We start from the raw sequence: 19,132 nt of genomic DNA, 5'->3' as shown, positions 1-19,132 counted from the left end.
TCCAAACTTTCTGAAAAGCAACTTGAAATTATATGTTAAGACCTTTAAAAAGTTAATGCCCTGTGACACAGCAACACTTTTAGGAGTTTAACCTAAGGAAATAATAGTGGATACATGCAAAGACTTAGTTACAAGGGTGTCCACCATCTAAAACTTGGGCAAACCTTAATGTCCAGTGTAACAGTATATTTATACACTGCTGAGTAGTAATGGAAAGAGGCACATTTTAGCTAAAACAAAAAGGAAGTAAAAAATGTTGTGTATTACATTTCATTTTGTTTCATAAAAGCATTTAATATGCATTTAAAAAGGCTGAAACTCCAAAATATTAAGAGTGGTTATCTCTAGGTGGAAAGATTATGGGTGATTTTTGTTTCCTTTCCTTTTTATTTCTGCATACTTAAAATTTTCCACAACAAGGATGTGTATAGCTTTGAGATATGAAGATTGTTAATTGGCAAACATACAAAAATCTAAAATGTTTTCTATGTTCTTTTTCTTTTTTTAATTTGAGAGAGCGTCTCACTCTGTCGCCCAGGCTGCAGTGCCGTGGCACTATCTCAGCTCGCTGCAACCTCTGCCTCTTGGGTTCAAGAGATTCTCCTGCCTCAGCCTCCCGAGTAGCTGGGGTTACAGGCATGCGCCACCATGCCTGGCTAATTTTTTTGTATTTTTAGTAGAGACGGGGTTTCACTATTTTGGCCAGGCTGCTCTCACACTCCTGACCTCAAGTGATCCACCTGCCTTGGCCTCCCAAAGTGCTGGAATTACAGGATGAGCCATCACGCCCGGCCATATTTTTTCTATGTTCTAAAGGTTGATGAAGACACAATTTAACTGGAGATGGAAAAAATCATTCTCTAATGAGAATCACTTATAACCCAACTATTTTTGGAAAATGATAATATAAAAGGAAGTAGCAAAGAAAAGCACTGAAGTGCAGCATGTCAGCCAACACAATAGCAAGGCTGCACACTGCAAACTCAGACAGCTGGAAAAGCCCAAGGGTTTTCCAAACAGCAATAAAGAGTATCTAGCCTACATTCCTAGAACCGTAAGTAAGAAGACAAACCCGTAGGGTACATCTGGTTCACCTGGAATGTTCTAAGCAAGCAGTGGGCTTTGGGGTTCAATTTGTTTACAACGTCTTCATTTTGTTATCTCTATTTTTAAAGAACCACTGAACCTTTATTTTTATTTTTATTTTTTGAGAGATGGTGTTGCTGTATCACCCAGGCTTAAGTGCAATGATGTGACCACAGCTCACTGCAGCCTTGAACTTGGGTTCAAGTGATCCTTCCACCTCTGCCTCCTTAGTAGCTGGGACTACATGTGCATGCCACCATGCTTGGCTAATCTGTGTGTGTGTGTTTGTGTAGAGCCAGGGTCCCAGCATGTTGCCCAGGCTGACCTTGAACTCCTGGGCTCAAGCAATCCTCTTGCCTCGACTTCCCAAAGTGCTGAGATTACAGACCTGAGCCACTGTGCCCAGCCAAAACTTAAATTTTTTTTTCATAGCCATCTCCTACTGAAAGGACCAAAGCTTTTAATCTGTACAGTATTTTGGAATCTGCCTTGCTGCCCCCACCCCACACTTCATCTTCCAGAGTATGCTACAACAAGAAAGAAAAAGGAAGGAACGAAGGGAATCACTGAACATAAAATAAATTCAATAATAGCCACAGGTGAAAAATGCAGACAACCATATTCAGAGAGATGAGATGTAGTTTGTTTTTAATAACAAGGACTCTTAACAGTAATTTGGAAGAGCAATTTTTTATAAGAATCTAAAATGATGACATTTTAGATAAAATCTAACATTTTTCATAAAGCCCCATTCATTTGTGCTTTCCTGTAATAACCAACTGGCCTTTCCACTCAGTTCTTCTAAGTGCCATGAATTTGTCACTAGATCTGCAAATCTAAGGATTCTACTCATGAGCCCTGGAGACTCTCCTTTATACAACAGACTTCAGTGATCCAATTTCATCCTCCATTGTCAGTTTTAATCTCTTCGGGTATGACCCCAACGTTCCTATCAATCATTTATTGAGAGTGTGTTACGTACCCACAATATGCCAGGTGCTGCAGGTGGCAACGGAAGAACATTCTGAGTAGCCCTTCCCTGAATCTATTTACAATGCAAGTGTGGGGAGAGGAGAGTGAAACAGAGGAGGAGTCAACACAGAAAACTCATGGTACTAGAAATGAACACAACAGGACTTCAGAAAATGCTGCCAGCTGCAAGAGTGGAAAGGCTTCTTGGATGTGGCAAAACTTTAGCTGTGTCCCAGATAAGGAGGAGGACTTGGATGAGGGGAGGCACTCTGGACTAGAGGGAGATGGTGTGCAGAGGTGGAAGGAGAGGGGTGAGAGGGGTCTGCCAGGTAACTGGGGCTGAGCCTGGGGAGAAGCAGAAATAAGGGTGGAGAGGTTGCGGCGGTGGAGTGGGGGGCATACAATTATGGCAGGTTTTGAGAGTCAGAGAAGAGTTAACTTAGATATACCATGATAAACAGGGCAAATCATTCTGGCTTCTTGAGGTGAAGATTTGGTGCCAAATCTAGAGTTTTAGGAAGACAGGGCTAAGAGCAGCAGGCAGAAAGGGCTGGAGTGGAGAAGGGAGGTGAGGATGCAGGGCACCCTGCTGGTGAGGGCCTTCTCCATTCATTGCCGCCTTTAGCAGGTCCCAGGCTCAGGGTTAGGCCCTGAGGTTTTAAGATGGCTAGTGGGAAGAAATCAAAATGAATAAAAACTACAGCAAAAGGATGAATGCTGTAATAAAGGAAAGCATAGGGTGTTAGAGGAAAAGAGAGGAAGAAGAGATACAATTACTGGGAAAGGTGTATATAACGATGCAGTGGCAAAAATAACTTCTGGATTTACAGCTGCAAAAATGATCAGACCAGTTGTGAGGGGGGAGTTTGGAATGGTGGCATTGGGGGTCACCTTTAATAAGTTACTTCTGTCCAATTGAACATGATATTCATTACAAAACATGTTTGACCAGCCATCCTATTTTCATCTCAAAGTAACCTTGATAACAGTGGAGCCCCTCCTAATCCATTTCCCCAAACACCTACTCCCACTCAATTCCAGCTTCTCCTCTTTCCTTAGTATACCCTTCCTACCTCTCTGTTGTGTCTTACCCGGTTTGTTGATTAAACTTATTGTTTGGTATCAAAACAGTTTCACTGCCTGTTCCACCCTCTATAATGACAGCTCAATAAACCTTTACAAGTTCTGGTTTCTTACATTAGCTGCTTTACTATACAGTCACTACAAGAATGTCAGCATCAAACTTTAAAACTGTATATAATAGCAACAACTCACATTTCATAGTAATTACTATGCATTTGTCACTGTGCTAAGCACTTCATGCCTTTCACTCATTTAATCCTCTCCACAACCCCAGGAGGTAGGTAGCAGTATTGCTATACTGTTGAAAAGAGATCAGGGAACTTGCCCAAGGTTACTCAGCTAGTGAGTAGAGCAGTCAGTATCCACACCTGGAACCATCTCTATGACCTGCCATGCTTCTCTGCCTCTGCTGTAATGGCAAATGCCTGCCATTACAGGAGAAATCTGCTTTCTCCTCCCCAGATTTCCCCATCAGGGCTACGCGTAAGTATTAGTGGAAAGCAGCTCTGGAAGCCTCCGTTCCAGCAAGTGCAGAGACTTGCTTGTTTCTCTTCCTCCTCCCAACTGCTGCTCCCCCAGTGTGGAGACTTGTTTCTTCCTCCACCTCCGTCTTCCTCCCTCTTCCTCCTTTTCTGCCTCTTCCTCCTCCTTCTCCTTTTTCCCTCTGTCCCTTCTTCCTCCTTTTCCTCCTCCTCCTCCTCTACCTGCCCCTCCTTTCTGTTATCTGTATTTGTACCCTCTCCATGCTTAGGATCATTCCTGTGGTCCTCATTAAACCTCAGAACCAAGGCAATAAGCCAATTTTTTTTGAGACTGAGTCTCGCTGTGTTGTCCAGGCTGGAGTGCAGCGGCATGATCTTGGCTCCCTGCAACCTCTGCCTCCCGGGTTCAAGTGATTTTCCTGCTTCAGCCTCCTGGCTAGCTGGGATTACAGGAGCATACCACCACACCTGGTTAATTTTTTATATTTCTGGTACAGATGGGGTTTCACCATGTTGGCCAGGCTGGTCTCGAACTCCTGACCTCAAGTGATCTGCCTGCCTCAGCCTCCCAAAGTGCTAGGATTACGGGTGTGAGCCACTGTGCCTAGCCAGAAGCCAAATATTTGGACCCAAGTTTAGAAATGCTTTTCTAGAGCTCAGTGCTGTTCCTTTCCTTTTCATCTTTCTGTTTCATAATCACCATCATAATTGCACTTATCCTGTGCCCAGCATGTGCACAGCACTTCACATAGATCTCTCATTTAGTCCTCTCATTCTTCTACGCAACAGGAATTATCTGCCGCATTTTACAGTTTCCAAGGTCATACAACCAGCAAGCAGCAGAGCCTGAAAATGAACTCAGGTCTGGCCAATTTTTGAGCCTAGATTCTTAATTCTCACATGCTACAGCTCCTAGCCTAGGTCCACAGTGCTCTAAGTGAACTGGAGTTTAAGTGTGGTGACTGTGAGCATCTGTTCACCTCATAGTAAAAAGCTTTGCACAACTCTCACGAGAATTCCTCTAAGCTGCTTTCCGACGAGGCTTCGCAAAGCTCGGTTTTCCCCTTTTCATCTGAGTGAATCTAAATCTGTCTCCTAGCCTCACGGCCCCTCACATTTAGTTAACAAGCACATAATGTGCATTTGCTATTTTCATCCGTGTGAAATTGACTGCCTCTTTGTGGTGTATCTAAACCACGCATTATTTAAACTTGGGCACACGCATGCCACTTCCTTGGTCAGTGGAGTATGTTACAGATAAAAAAGAGGAAATTTTTTTGTTACTGTTTAATTGAAGTATTTCATATATGTGGCAATCACAGAGGATACATATTAATGCACATCAAAATGATGAATGAGAGGTCTGAATTGAAACTGGCCAGTACCGTCACATTCTAACATTTTGTTTAACAGAAACATGTTGTATTACAGAGCAGTTACTAAGAAAAATATCAATTATTATGGATTACTTAATTCCTTAGAATGAATATGAATTAGCTTTTATTAATGGGATGAATTATGACTACAGAGGTTTCATAGGGAGTTAGAAGGGCATGTTAGGGATTCAATGGGACTTGGACCCACTCTGCTAGATCTAAAAGCAGGGACCTGCAAACTCAACAGTTAGATAAACATCAGCTATTGGAAAAACATATCATTCAATGCCTCTCATTGGGGCAAGGAACTGTGCAGTATTTCTTAAGACACAGTTTCAAAAGTTAGAGAATCCTAGATCCTTTCAAAGTACCTGTTTCTTATGGTTTCAAAGATATTTTAAACGTTTCTCCTTTTCTCAAAGCTATAAGTATCACAATATTCCTAATTATGCTATCAAAAGCTATTGGCCATTCTCCTCCTTTCAGTTTCATTCTAAAGCCCTGCAGGTATTCTCTGAATTCAAAACAACTGAAGTACCATGAGCTCCAACCTCCTTTGGAGTATGCAGAGAGGACACACTTTGCAGACCCTCCCATTCCTTGTGGTCAGCATTCTCTTCCATCATGCAGTTACCTCTACATTTTGAATCCTCACTTTTAAATGTTCTGGTCAAATTCAGTTTGACATGTTAGCAGGAACCTGGTGCTATTCAAAAATGCTACCTAAGTATGTCATTCAGTTGTGCCAGTGATTACATTTAGGAAGCCCTAATGAATGAAGACCTTCAGGCTGACATTATTGGAATTATCACAATTATTTAAAAATCTTCCAGGTGCTGCTACAGGAATCATCTGGCACAGGAATTGCCAACTTGAGTTTTGTGATTTCTGGGTTAATAACAAGAAGCATGCTGACATTCTAAAAAAGTGCCCTGGAAAAAATTAATTTTAAATATATAATTAGAAAAATAAGTTTGCAGGCCAGGCACAGTGGCTTATGCCTGTAATCCCAGCACTTTGGGAGGCTGAGGCAGGTGGATCACCTGAGTTCAGGAGTTCGACACTAGCCTGACCAATATGGTGAAACCCTACCTCTACTGAAAATACAAAAATTAGCCAGGTGTGGTGGTGTGTGCCTGTAATCCCAGCTACTCGGGAGGCTGAGACAGGAGAATTGCTTGAACCCAGGCAGCAGAGGTTGCAGTGAGCCGAGATTGTGCCACTGCACTCCAGCCTGGGTGACAGAGCGAGACTCCATCTCAAAAAGAAAAAAAAAAAAGTTTGCATACTATTTTCCCACTTTCCTTTCTCTGGAGAGGGGAAGATGACTAAATCAAACTCCAGAAAGCTTGAAAAACACTACTGTGGTGTATTTGTCCAGATGTGACCCAGACCAGGTCAGGTGAATTTTAAAAATCTGGACACCTACTATAAAGTTTTAGAAAATTCCAAGACTCTGGGAGTAGAACCAACAGTTTTTAGGCTACAATATCTCCTGCCTCTAAGTTCAGAATGGAATTTTAACATTAAATATGGATAGGGAATCTAAAACTACTAAAATTATACCAATTTCATTTAATAAAATAGATTTGTGTACACTGAACTGTTAAAGTTTAGATTTTCATATTTATACATATCTCAAGCATCAGGAATGCTATCCAGAACAATCTGAGAATGAAAGTTAACTTTCTCTTGTTTCCCCTACTTTAGAGGATGTAAATATCTGAGTAGTTCTTTTGTTTTAAAATCTATAATCTAAATCTATCTAAATATTTAAATATATTTCCATATTTAATTATATATTTACACACATTTTAAAGTATGCACAACATACACATACAGATACACGTATATCCATACATAAATACCAAAAGGTTCTTGTAAGAAATTCTGCCAGGCGCGGTGGCTCAAGCCTGTAATCCCAGCACTTTGGGAGGCCAAGACGGGCAGATCACGAGGTCAGGAGATCGAGACCATCCTGGTTAACACGGTGAAACCCCGTCTCTAAAAAAATACAAAAAACTAGCCGGGTGTGGTGGCAGGCGCCTGTAGTCCCAGCTACTCGGGAGGCTGAGGCAGGAGAATGGCCTAAACCCGGGAGGCAGAGCTTGCAGTGAGCTGAGATCCGGCCACTGCCCTCCAGCCTGGGCGACACAGCGAGACTCCGTCTCAAAAACAAAACAAAACAAAACAAACAAAAAAAAAGAAATTCTATCTGTGAGTCAATTCAAAGCCTAAATAAAACTAAAATTTATGAATATTTAGGCAGACCATGGGAAGACTGTGTCACAATCACTTAACACTTAGAATTTACATTCTTAAGCCTAATAATAGAAACGTAATCAATTATCATAAATACAATGAAATAAAAGTGATTTCTTACTGAATACTGGAAAAGACGTGTTTCCTTTTAACACCTGGAATTCTTGTTCCAGTCGTCTCCGTAAATCTATTTGTTCAAATAAAACCTTCTGAAGTTCTTCTAATAAAAAAAAGAGGAGTCATTTTACTAATCTTTACAAATAACTCTCCAGAGAACTGTTATATATGGCAGTTTATTATTATAAGACAAAATATTTACCAGTTTAAAAAGTGTTGCATAGACATAGGATAGATTTTGTGCAGAAATCCATGAATATAAATCAATGTAATATATTATTTTAAAGTATTATATTACAGTGTCATGTATTGATTGATACGTATGCATTAATCTCAATTATATCCACCCAATGGTCCATATATTATTCATATGTTGCTTGTCAAGCTAAAAATATGGTGTAGGACAAAAATATCCTCCTATTATCTCCACAGTCGTTTAAAGCTAAGAGAAGTTCTACAGAATTGAAACTTTCATTTACCTTTCCCCATATTTTCTACATCCTTTTTGAGTGAATGAGGTGAATTAGTTTCTTGTGTGTGTTCACCTTTTAAAAAAGGAGAAAAAATATTATTAGTTTTGTGTAGGCTAGTTCTGTAAGTTTTCCTTTACATTTTCTTTTAGTATCTGCAAAACAGTTTATTTAATATAACCTGAAATTGGAAGTCCTCATAACCAAATGTTGTCCTCATTTACTCACACACAATCCTCCTGAAACATGGAGGGGAGGCGCAGAAAAGGAGAGCAGAGCCTGCCCCGCCTGTGATGGCAGCTCCAGAAAAGCAGATTCTTGAAGTTATTCCCTCTCCAGCCCCCTACTGCTATCCATCCTTTACAAGGAAGGAAATTTCTAGAATGGGCAAAAGAGGAGTCTGGATAGTCAAGATTTCTGGTAGAAATCTGATTGGAGTCCCACTTGTCCTTGAAGGGAGGAAGCTTGATTTGAATAGAAAGGTTCTCAAGACTAGAGGCAGGGGCCTAGCCTTCTTGGGCCATCAAAATTTGGGACACAGAAAAAGAAGTGGGAGGAGACTTTGAGCTGTGATTGATAAACCTGGAGGGGTTTCCTAATAATTGATAGTTTTTTTTGTTTTGTTTTGTTTTTTTTTTTTTTTAAAAACAACTTGGGCGGGGCGCGGTGGCTCACGCCTGTAATCCCAGCACTTTGGGAGGCCGAGGTGGGCAGATCACCTGAGGTCAGGAGTTCAAGACCAGCCTGACCAACATGGAGAAACCCCATCTCTACTAACATACAAAATTAGCCGGGCGTGGTGGTGCATGCCTGTAATCCCAGCTACTCAAGAGGCTGAGGCAGAAGAATCGCTTGAACCTGGGAGGCAGAGGTTGCAGTGAGTTGAGATCGTGCCATTGCACTCCAGCCTAGGCAACAAGAGTGAAGCTCTGTCTCAAAAAAAAAAAAAAAAAAAAAAAAAAAAATCAACTTAAGGCTAGGTGCAGTGGCTCATGTCTGTAATTGGGAGGCTGAGGCGGGAGGATTGCTTAAGGCCAGGAGTTCAAGACCAACCTGGGTAACATGGCAAAACCTTGTCCCTACAAAAATAGAAAAATCAGCTGAATGTGGTAGTGTGTGCCTGTAGTTCCAGCAACTTGGGAGGCTGAGGTGGGAGGATCACTTGAGCCCAGGAAATTGAGGCTGTAGTGAGCTGTGATTGCACTACTGCACTCCAGCCTGGGTGACCCTGTCTCAAAATTTAAAAATAAATAAATAAAATAAAAAGTAAAAAAAATTAAAAATCAACTTAGACAAAATAAGTTAACTTATATTAGTTTGTGAACAGTTACTTGCTTGCTGGTATCTCTTCACTGCTCTTCCTTGACCAAAGAAAACTATATTGTGAATAAAGGTTAGATCGTTATTCCTATTTAGCTTACGTGCTAACTAGGATGGCAAGTTAAGAAAATGTCTCTATCCACAGTGATGAATTGAGTCTACAAATCCAGTCTAAATAAACCAGAATCCAATCATTCAGGCAACCAGAATTTTTAAAAAATTCAACCTGCTATCCTCAAGACTCACATAATTTAATCAAGCTTTTCATTTCTGTCTGAAGAGGTTTGGTAGAACAAACAAAGGGGCTCTGAGGCTTCATGGATCCCCCTCCCTTTCCCCCCATCCCTCCTCTCTGTCCCTAGAGTTCCTCGCACAGGCCTCAGGCATGGTGCTGTCTCCTTACTCCCCTTCCTCACTCAGTGGGCCATGTGTTACTTGGGGGCAGGGGCTAGGTATGGCCATTGCTTAGCACAGTGCTGAACATACAATAAGCACTCAATAAAGGGTTTGTAGTTGTTTCTGAAAAGGACCCCAGGAGTGTAAATTCTAAATTACAGCGTGGGCCAGGATTCATCAAAGATCTCCTTACTATTTAGTTCCCTCAGCAAAAAACAAAATGTAATGGCCCTGGGCACTTGTAGAAGTACAGGGAGATTTCTTTGCCGAGGTAAAACTTTCTGCAAAGAGGGAAACAAAATTTCTCCCTGAAGTGGTGAACTATAACAGTATCATGGACAGACAGGAAAATTTTCAACATGATATTATCAATGGCAATTCAAGTGCATTTTACTTGATGACTGTGGGGAGTACGTTTGTGTGTGTTTGTGAATGTGTGTGTGTGTGTAGGTAAATACATCTGTGAAAATATATGCAAATATTTCAGAACATATGCACCATTAGGGGAAGGAGCCTAATAATATCCTTGGCATCCCTCAGTTCCTGAGTAGCAAGCATCTTCCCTAATATCCAGATTAGATTTCTACATCCTCATTCTCATCTTGGACATGACCTCTCTATAGGTTCAGATGTACTCTTGAACCTTGATACCTTGGCTTTCTTCTCCATATAAAAAGAAAATAGAGAGGAAATATCTGTGAAGCATTTTAAATATAGACCTGAATGCAATTCCTAGAAAAACACTATTATCTAAAACAAGAGTAACATGAAGGTTGATAACAAATCATTAATGTGTAAACCAAGAAAAACAGTATTTTGAAATGAAGATACATGCATATTATGTGCAGTCTCAGTTAACCACTTAAAGGTGTATTTCAAAAATACTGGCATACAATATTGACTCTGAACAAGAGAAGAAAGAGGCATGTATGTATCTCTGTGTTTACCTGCAGGGCCTAATGACACTACTATTCTACAACTTTCTCAACCACTCAAAGCATGATTTAAATGAGATCTTTATTCCTGAATAGGCAATTCTAGAAACCATAGTCTTATCAAATTATAGACCAGATTCCTTTTGACTCTTTAGTATATTTTGTGGACTGTTTATCTTATATTATGTTTCAGTTAGATAGTTGAATTTAAAAATTAAAATGTGATATGTAAAAGGCATTTCTTTCCTATTTCATAATTAGTAGCTTTACATTGGTATGAAACCACTAAACAAGCAGCTAGTAAATGGAGACTATATTAACCACAGGCAAATCTACTGATGATGTTAATAAAAAGCTTGTCTTTTCATCAGCTTTGTAGAGGTTTTATTAACACTTTGCATCGGCATCTATTTCAAACAGATATTTTGCTGCATCTTCCGGGTAAAATCTGCCAATTTTGAGCTTAGAGGATTCGAATGCCCCACTTACAAAGGGTTTTTAAAATGGCTAAATGTTAGGTAAATAAGAAGCACAGAAGCTTCTTCTGCCTTTTGTATATCTTTTACTGGACTGTTGCCTTTCGTATATTACTAATCTGTGAAAACCAGATTGTTAATGGTGGTTAAAAATGACCTCTGGGAGCCTGGATAGATTTGTTCACTATTGCTGCTAATGGTTTCCATCTGGTTAAAAAAAAAAGGCAGTCTAATACTAGATTAAATAAATGTGATTTAGTTGACAGTGAGCTCCCAATTTTTATAAAAATTCCATCAGGTTGGCTACATTTTACTTTCTCAGAATTAATGAATGGGTTTGGAAACATCCCTAAATTAAAGTGCTTACTTTTTTTCCCCTATATTCCTCCCACCCCTTTTGTTTTTAAATATGGACTACTTCAGAAATTTGTTGTCATCCTTGCACAGGGGCCATGCTAATCTTCTCTGTATTGTTCCAATTTTAGTATATGTGCTGCCAAAGTGAGTACTGGATTCCTCTTTTAAAAATGGGGTTGGTGAGCTGGATGCGGTGGCTCATGTCTATAATCCCAGCATTCTGGGAGGCTGAGGCGGGTGGATCACCTAATGTCAGGAGTCAAGACCAGCCTGGCCAACGTGGTGCAACCCCTTCTGTACTAAAAATACAAACACTAGCCGGGCATGGTGGTGGGCGCCTGTATTCTCAGCTACTTGGGAGGCTGAGGCAGGAGAATCTCTTGAACCCAGGAGGCAGAGATTGCAGTGAACCGAGATCACGCCACTGCATTCTAGCTTGGGTGACAGAGCAAGACTCCATCTCAGGGGAAAAAAACGGGGAGGGAGGGGCGGGGGCCGGGGGAAGCATAGCGATTCTAACAGTGTAGAGTTCTAGGAGAGAAAATTATACACGGAAGCAGCATGTTTCTTGGAAGCCTGGCCTCAAACATGTCTAAGACTATAGAAAAAAACTGGTTTGAAGTTGGAGAGTAACGGGTAACTAGGGCATAAAATGTCTCCTGTGGATGGAAGTGACTAAAAGCTGCTGCTAAAGGCCTGGGGCTATGGCTCACACCTGTAATCCCAGCACTCTGGGAGGCCGAGGGAGAGTGCTTGAACCCAGGAGTTTCAGACCAGCCTGCACAACATGGCGAAACTCTGTCTCTATAAAAAAGACAAAAATTAGCTTGGCATAGTAGTGCACTCCTATAATTCCGGTTACTCTGAGTGGGAAGATCACTTGAGCCCTGCAGGTCAAGACTGAGGTGAGTCATGACTGCACCACTGGCCACGGCATTCCAGCCTGGGTGATAGAGTGAGACCCTGACTCAAATATAAAAAAGAAGAAGAAAAGAAAAAGCTGCTGCTTAGGAAGGTGTCTACATGAGGACTTTCCAAGTGCACATGTGCAGGACCAGTTCATTGTGACCTGCGTGGTTTCTGAGAATCCTGCTCACCCAGGAGGGTGGGGGCAGCATCATGCCATATCAGGGAAACTACATCACTGCTGAGCGCAGCTGGAGACCAGAGAGCCTGGAATGTCAGGAGCCTGCTTTCCTGGTCTCTCCAAGGTCCTCCAACAGCAGTGGTTCCATGTTCCAGGTGAATGTTCCAACCCATTCTTGGTTCTGCCCTCACATGTTATTAGAAACTGGAAGTACGAGAAAGGTGGGTGTGAGAAGTAAAATACTGAAGCAGATATGAGCAGTAAATAGCAAATGAAGAGGAGATGGAGTATATGAACAACACAAACAAGAAAAAAAAAATCAGCAACAACAACAAAAAACAGCCAACAGATTCAATAGCATTAGCTTTCAAGGCACTAGAATAATTACTTTCTGTTAAATATCATGGCAGGCCTCTGCTCAAGAACCTGCAATGGCTCCCTATGGTCTCCATCAAAGACTCCACTCTAAAGTTCTCCCCGCAAAGTCTCTAGGTTCTCCCATAATCTTATTCAACCTGCTGAGCTGCTGAGCCATCCTGTCTCCATTTTTTTTTTTTTTTTTGAGACAAGGTCTTGCTCTGCCACCCAGGCTGGAGTGCACTCACACAATCCAGGCTCGGGCTCACTGCAGTCTCGACCTCCTGGGCTCCGGTGATCCTCTCACCTCAGCCTCCCAGGTATCTGGGACTTCAGGTGCACACCATCATGTCTGGCTACTTTTTTCCTGTATTTTTTTGTAGAGACGGGGTTTCGCCATGTTGCCCAGGCTGGTCTTGAACCCCTGAGCTCATGTGATCCATCCATCTCGCCCTCCCAAAATGCTGGAATTACAGGCCTGAGCCACTGTACCCGGCCCATCCTGTCTTTATTGCCTAACAGGCATTTATTTTCCACATCTGCTGCTTACATCTGCCTTACGTCATTTCTCCATCCTAAGGTGCCCTCTCCTCTCTTCCTTGTGCAACCAAAATCAGAATGCCATCCAAGTCTTCTCTCGTTAAGGATTGAATGCCTGTGTCCCCCTTATCCCCAAATTCACATATTTAAATCCTAACCCCCAAAGTGATGGTATTAGAGGGTGGGTGGCGGGGGGAGGCTTTGGGATGTGATTAGGTCACGAGGGCAGAGCACTCATGAATGGGATTAGTGCCCTTATAAAAGCAACCCCAGAGACCTCCCTTCCTACTTTTCCACCATGTGAGGACACAACAAGAAAATAGCCATTTATGAACCAGAAAGAGAGCTCCCTCACCAATCACTGAATCTGCCAGTGCCTTGATCTTGGACTTCCCAGCATCCAGAACTGAGAAAAACAGATGCTGTTTAAGCCATCCAGTTGATGGTATTTCTTTTTCTTTTTTTTTTTTTTAATAGCAACCTGGCCAGCCTAAGACGTTTTTCTTCCATAAGGCTTTTTCAACTTCTGCAAATCTTACTGATTCATCCCTTCCTTGGCTGAACTTATGAGTGCTTATTGCCTTTATTCTGCCCCTTTGTACCTGATGTTCTAGGTCTTCCTAGAAGTCTTCCTAGTCTGGTCTTCCTCAGCTAGAAAATATACTTTCTGAGGGCAGAGAGATCCTACCCTACAGGTAATCCCCATCACTACTACCTTAGGAAGGGGTACAAATATATTCCACGAATACTTGTTGTACTTTTTAATCCATTCTGCTTTGTAAGAGAAATACTAACTAACGTTATTCTAAATCCTTAGTTGTCATGAAGGGTTTTAAAGCACTAACTTGTTCCTATATGTGAAAAGTACATTTAATCCATTTGCATATTCTGACTAAATTAGGCTAACTATATATTCAGTTTACTGGGGAAATTCGTGATGCTCCAATAGAAAATAAGTTTTGTTCTCATCTGACATTTTGAAAATTTCTTTAAGGAACAAACAAAACTACAGCACTAAATTTTAACCATGACCTAAAAATATTAATAAACATATATGTCTTCTGTGGTCTCCAACAGCAAAAATATTGTACATTTTTAGAGTTCATTTAACTACAAGAGCCGAATGAATGGTCAGGTGACCTGTTCTGTTGGTGGACATGAGAGAGGAGAAGCTGATTAAACAGTTATCACTCTTCTCAAGCTGAACTCTGAATTCAGTAAGTAAGACATTTAAATATTGTGTCCTGCACACATATAGAGTATACCATGTATATGGGGTACAATATGAAACTTTTGCCATTTGAATAAAGAGTAAAAAATGTGGCATTCACCCATCCCTTCTATGGAAATACATTCTTTCATCTCCCCACTATTTTCTTTCTTTCTTTCTTTTTTGAGACAAGGTCTTGCTCTGTTGCCCAGGCTGGAGCGCAGTGGTATGAACATGGCTTACTGCAGCCTGTCCTTCTGGGCTCACGTGATCCTCCCACCTCGGCCTCCAGAGTGGCTGTGCCACTATGCCAGGTTAATTTTTAAAAATTTTTTGTAGGTCTCCCTATGTTGCCCAGTCTGGTCTCAAACTCCTGGGCTCAGGGAATCCTCCTGCTTCATTCTTCCAAAGTGCTGGGATTATAAGCATGAGCCACTGCACCAGGCTGCCCCGAGTCTTTTCATCCCTACTTGGTTTCCTACTCCTTGTCTTGCCTGTCTCCCTTTTAAATTCTCCCTTGAGCCAGCAACCAGTGCTTAGAAGCATGGCCCCAGCCAGCAGCCCCAGGGACTAAGCAGTTGCTTATCACTGAAACGGCCTCTATGTCCTTCCAGTACTATTGTTGACACTTGATGAAAAATATTTGGAGAATTTTTTTTTTTTTAAATAGAAGGAAAATGTCTGTCCACAGAGGAAGTCTGCAGAAAAAAAGAAAGAAAGTGTGTTATTTAATTGAACACTCACAGGTAAATTTAGTAAATAAATTTTTTTTCTTTTTCTTTCTTTCTTTCTTTCTTTCTTTCTTTTTCTTTCTTTCTTTCTTTCTTTCTTTCTTTCTTTCTTTCTTTCTTTTTTAGAGGGAGTCTTGCTTTGTCACACAGGCTGGAGTACAGTGGTGCAGTCTTGGCTCACTGTAACCTTTGTATCCCAGATTCAAGTGATTCTCCTGCCTCAGCCTCCCGAGTAGCTGGGATTACATGAGGCCACCACCATACCCAGCTAATTTTTGTATTTTTAGTAGAGACACGGTTTTACCATGTTGGGCAGGCTTGTCTTGAACTCCTGACTTCAGGCAATCCACCTGCCTCGGCCTCCCAAAGTGCAGGGATTACAGGCATGAGCTACTGCACCCGGCCAATTTAGTAAATAAAATTATTTTGGTTTAAGGCTGTGTCTGTACATGAGATACACATGCACTCTAACATCTGGATGAAGAAAGGTATAATTTCGGTCAGTAGTCCAGATGTTTCCATAGTTTGTGCAGAATCATGTGCTAGCAGTGTCTGTGTTCTGCTGCAGGGGAGCACACCCTAGAAGAGAAGGCATCTCCTGCATACGCAAAGCTGCAAACAATCTTCGCATGCTGCTCCCAATGCACCTTCTTGCCCTTTCAGCCTGGGCTGAGGCTCTGTCCTCCTGCTGCTCAACAGCAGGCACAGGGCCTGGCCACTGTTGAACAGAAGCTGCATGTACGCATGTTTAACTCCCAAATAAACTCTGAATTTTAAAATTGATCTTAGTCTTATAATCTGCTTCTAAGTGAGATTTTCTGGATTTTTTATTTTCTCTATCTCTGACACTCTATCTTAGAGGTATAATTTGGATAGGGTCAAAATTAATCTACAGTTAGTATAATAGCACATTTAAGAATAACTAAAATATAGCACAACATATGGCATAGAGAGGTTTTTAAAAACACTTTGCATTAAGGCATTAAAGAATCAATTATATAAAAAGCAAGGTTAAATAATTTTCTCCTCTATCAGTGGGATATAGACTTCTAATTTCTTGCTGTTAAATTCTACACTGAATGACTTCCCCTGTGACGTTTGGCACTTCAGTGAAGTCACAGAACAGAAAAGAAAAAAAAAATCAATACCACTGGAGAGCATATGCTACAGAATGAACTAACTAAATATTAACTCCATTAGTGAAAAAATAAAAAGGAGCAAGTGCAAGATTAACTAATACCAGTGGGATTATGGTAAACTAAGAGTTATGGCAAACTTTACAATTCATGATCAAAATTTATTGCAAGGTGCATACACGCTGCATCTGGAATCAGTAAATTAAATATCTTTGATTAGTGCATCTCGAGTTCATTTAGAAAGGTCTTGAGTTTTAGAACTGGTGTTGTGAGTTAATGCTGTTTAATTTTTTTTCCTGGACATTTTTTTCATTGCCCTTCTCCATCTCCTTGAGTTCTGCATTTTTAACAATCATTAGTAAGAAGGAAACTTTCATAAATAAAAATAAACAAATATCTGAAATAAGGAAATTATTTAATTTCAAATCCATGTATTGAAAGACTTCAAAATACATTATACATAACTAAATGTTGCTAGTTAAAACTAGAGGTGGGAGGTTTTATCAAATTTTATAGGTAGATTAACTGAGGCACAAAATAGTTTAAGGGTTTACCTAATGTCACCTAGTGAGATAATTAAAACTCAGATCTACTAGTTCATACTTTAAAGAATTTTCTTTTTTCCTTTTTTTTAAAAAAAAATCATAAGCATGTTCAAAAATAGAATGGAATAATGAATCAGAGTGCTTCATCCGCTATATATTCATGAGAAGTGTAATTGCTTGTTACTATTCTCAGAAATCTGTCCATAGCATATTAAGTACACTAGAGAATCATACCAGTGAAAATCAAATTGATTTTAAAACTTCTATACATATAAAAAGATGCAGTTGCACTTGCACTGCAATGGCACCGGCGTTTCTCCAGTGAAGGGGATTGAAAAGTGGGGATGACTCCACTTTACCTGATTTCCTTGACCTGCAATAGCTTTGAGCTGTCTTACCAGCTTACCCCACTGCATTCAATTTCAAATCACTTAACTTCACTAAAGTTATTCAAAACGGATATGCAAAACCTTACTCTGGGATTGCAAGTGGAAATACTGTCATTTATATTTTTGAGTAGGTAATATTTTGACCAAACTACCATTCCCCTTATCTATCTGACTTGGGTCTAATTTTAAAGAATCTAGAGATAAAAGTTCTCCTGGCTATTGGGTAATTTTGGCTGCTTAAGAACTTCATGTTTGGTCCCTCTAAGCATACAGAATTATATCTGCTGTATGTAAGGTTAATGACCATTAACAGGGAGGTTTTTAAAAAATCGTTTAAAAATGTAATCTCTTTGAAATTGCTAAAAAGTAATAGTTACCGATAAGGCTGAAAGATTAAAGAAAGGCTAAACTTAATTAAAATGATGAACTAAAAGATCAACTGGAACAAAGTATTGTTGCTAAACAGAATTTTTTTTAGGGATCAATTAAATACAGGTCTATATCTTTGTTCAAAGAAAGGTCATAGAGATTTTCTGATTAATGATATTTATGGTTGCCACGGGAGTGAAAAATTCCTATAAAAATCAAAAATTGCATACTGACTTATCAGGCAGTTTGAAAAGACATTTCGTTCTTTTTTTGTTATAGCTATATAAGCATAGAACTAAAATATTGATATTTTCCAATAATAATGGTTGAATTAAACATTGGCTAAAGGGACACAGGGTTATATAAATCTTATCAGATTTTTTTTTGTGTAGACTACTATCATAGTACTCATACTGCTTTCTTAAGTAATCTGTCTCCTCCTCTTGATTGGAAGCAATGTGAGGGCAGGGACTGGTGTTGATTTCTATTTCTGAATTCCCAGAGTCTAGGAAAGTACTTAGCACACAGTAGGCATTCAAAGATATTTGTGGAGTAAATAAGTAAATAAACAAATGAATGCTATGATGTAGATAACGGCTGTTACATGGGGGAAAATGTCTTCATTAATGAGTAAAGAATACTGGATAAAACATTTGGCTGCTACCACTCCAAAGCAGCTAATCACAAGCGCTCATAATCTCTTTGGCTCATCTGAATTTCTGACACTTTGCCAAATAAACGGATAAATGGATTCTCGGAATCTGACCACAAGTAAATACATTAATACCAAAACATAGGTCACTTGGGCCCCCAGTCTGGGATTTTCCCAAATGTGTATTTCAATCTGAAGACCATAAGCTAATATTTTCTAAAAGCAATGGCAGCTGAAGGTGCACCAAGTTAAGTCCCACAACAATCCAAACCCTTTAAACACTTCTTGGTGTTTAAAACATTTCCACATGCTAAGCCAAAAACCCCATAAGGATGAAGTTCTTGTGACCCAAGATTTCAAGGTAAAGTTAACAAAATATAGCCTTCACCTGAAATTTGCTTATTTTGATAATATATTTTTATCCCTTCCATGTTTCACCTGTCTCCCATTCAATACAAGATAATAAGATTGTATAACCTCCTACTACATACTTCCCGGAATAATGTGAGAATGAAACTGTGATATAGAAAAATCAATGTGGAACAAGTTTCTCTGGGAATCTGTATCAAATTAATTATTGTGAGGTAGGGACTAGCAATATATCAATAGTATCACTAGGTGTTATTACCAATATAACTATTGACTGCACTGCCCTGAGCTCTAGGCACTGTGGAATTATGAGAACACCGATCCTGACTGTACTTTTACTTACTTCCTTTTAGCATTTATATTTCCATCTTAATATCAAACAACAGTAGATTCTATGGTTTTTATCTGCTTGGCT

At 40.1% G+C, this 19,132-nt stretch overlaps 2 protein-coding genes and 1 non-coding gene across 15 annotated transcripts in view; all 3 read right to left on the bottom strand.

Annotated features, from left to right (window-relative positions):
• The window catches only part of IER3IP1 (immediate early response 3 interacting protein 1), a 1,095,035-nt gene that overhangs the window by 71,962 nt on the left and 1,003,941 nt on the right, over positions 1 to 19,132 (bottom strand). The window lies entirely within an intron of this gene.
• The window catches only part of SKOR2 (SKI family transcriptional corepressor 2), a 45,953-nt gene that overhangs the window by 17,230 nt on the left and 9,591 nt on the right, over positions 1 to 19,132 (bottom strand). The window contains exons 5-6 of the mRNA XM_050768143.1: positions 7,858 to 7,923; positions 7,383 to 7,481 (exon numbers count right to left, since the gene is read on the bottom strand). Coding sequence (XP_050624100.1) covers positions 7,383 to 7,481; positions 7,858 to 7,923 — 165 coding nt within the window. The remainder of the gene's footprint in view (positions 1 to 7,382; positions 7,482 to 7,857; positions 7,924 to 19,132) is intronic.
• Positions 11,379 to 11,484, bottom strand: LOC126941635 (U6 spliceosomal RNA). The gene has a single exon (XR_007721402.1). It is a non-coding gene; the product is annotated as a U6 spliceosomal RNA (small nuclear RNA).

The sequence above is a fragment of the Macaca thibetana genome, chromosome 18, assembly GCF_024542745.1.
Source record: "Macaca thibetana thibetana isolate TM-01 chromosome 18, ASM2454274v1, whole genome shotgun sequence".
NCBI lineage: Eukaryota > Metazoa > Chordata > Mammalia > Primates > Cercopithecidae > Macaca > Macaca thibetana.
Note: the sequence above shows the minus strand (reverse complement) of the source record. Positions and strands in the feature narration are given on the sequence as shown.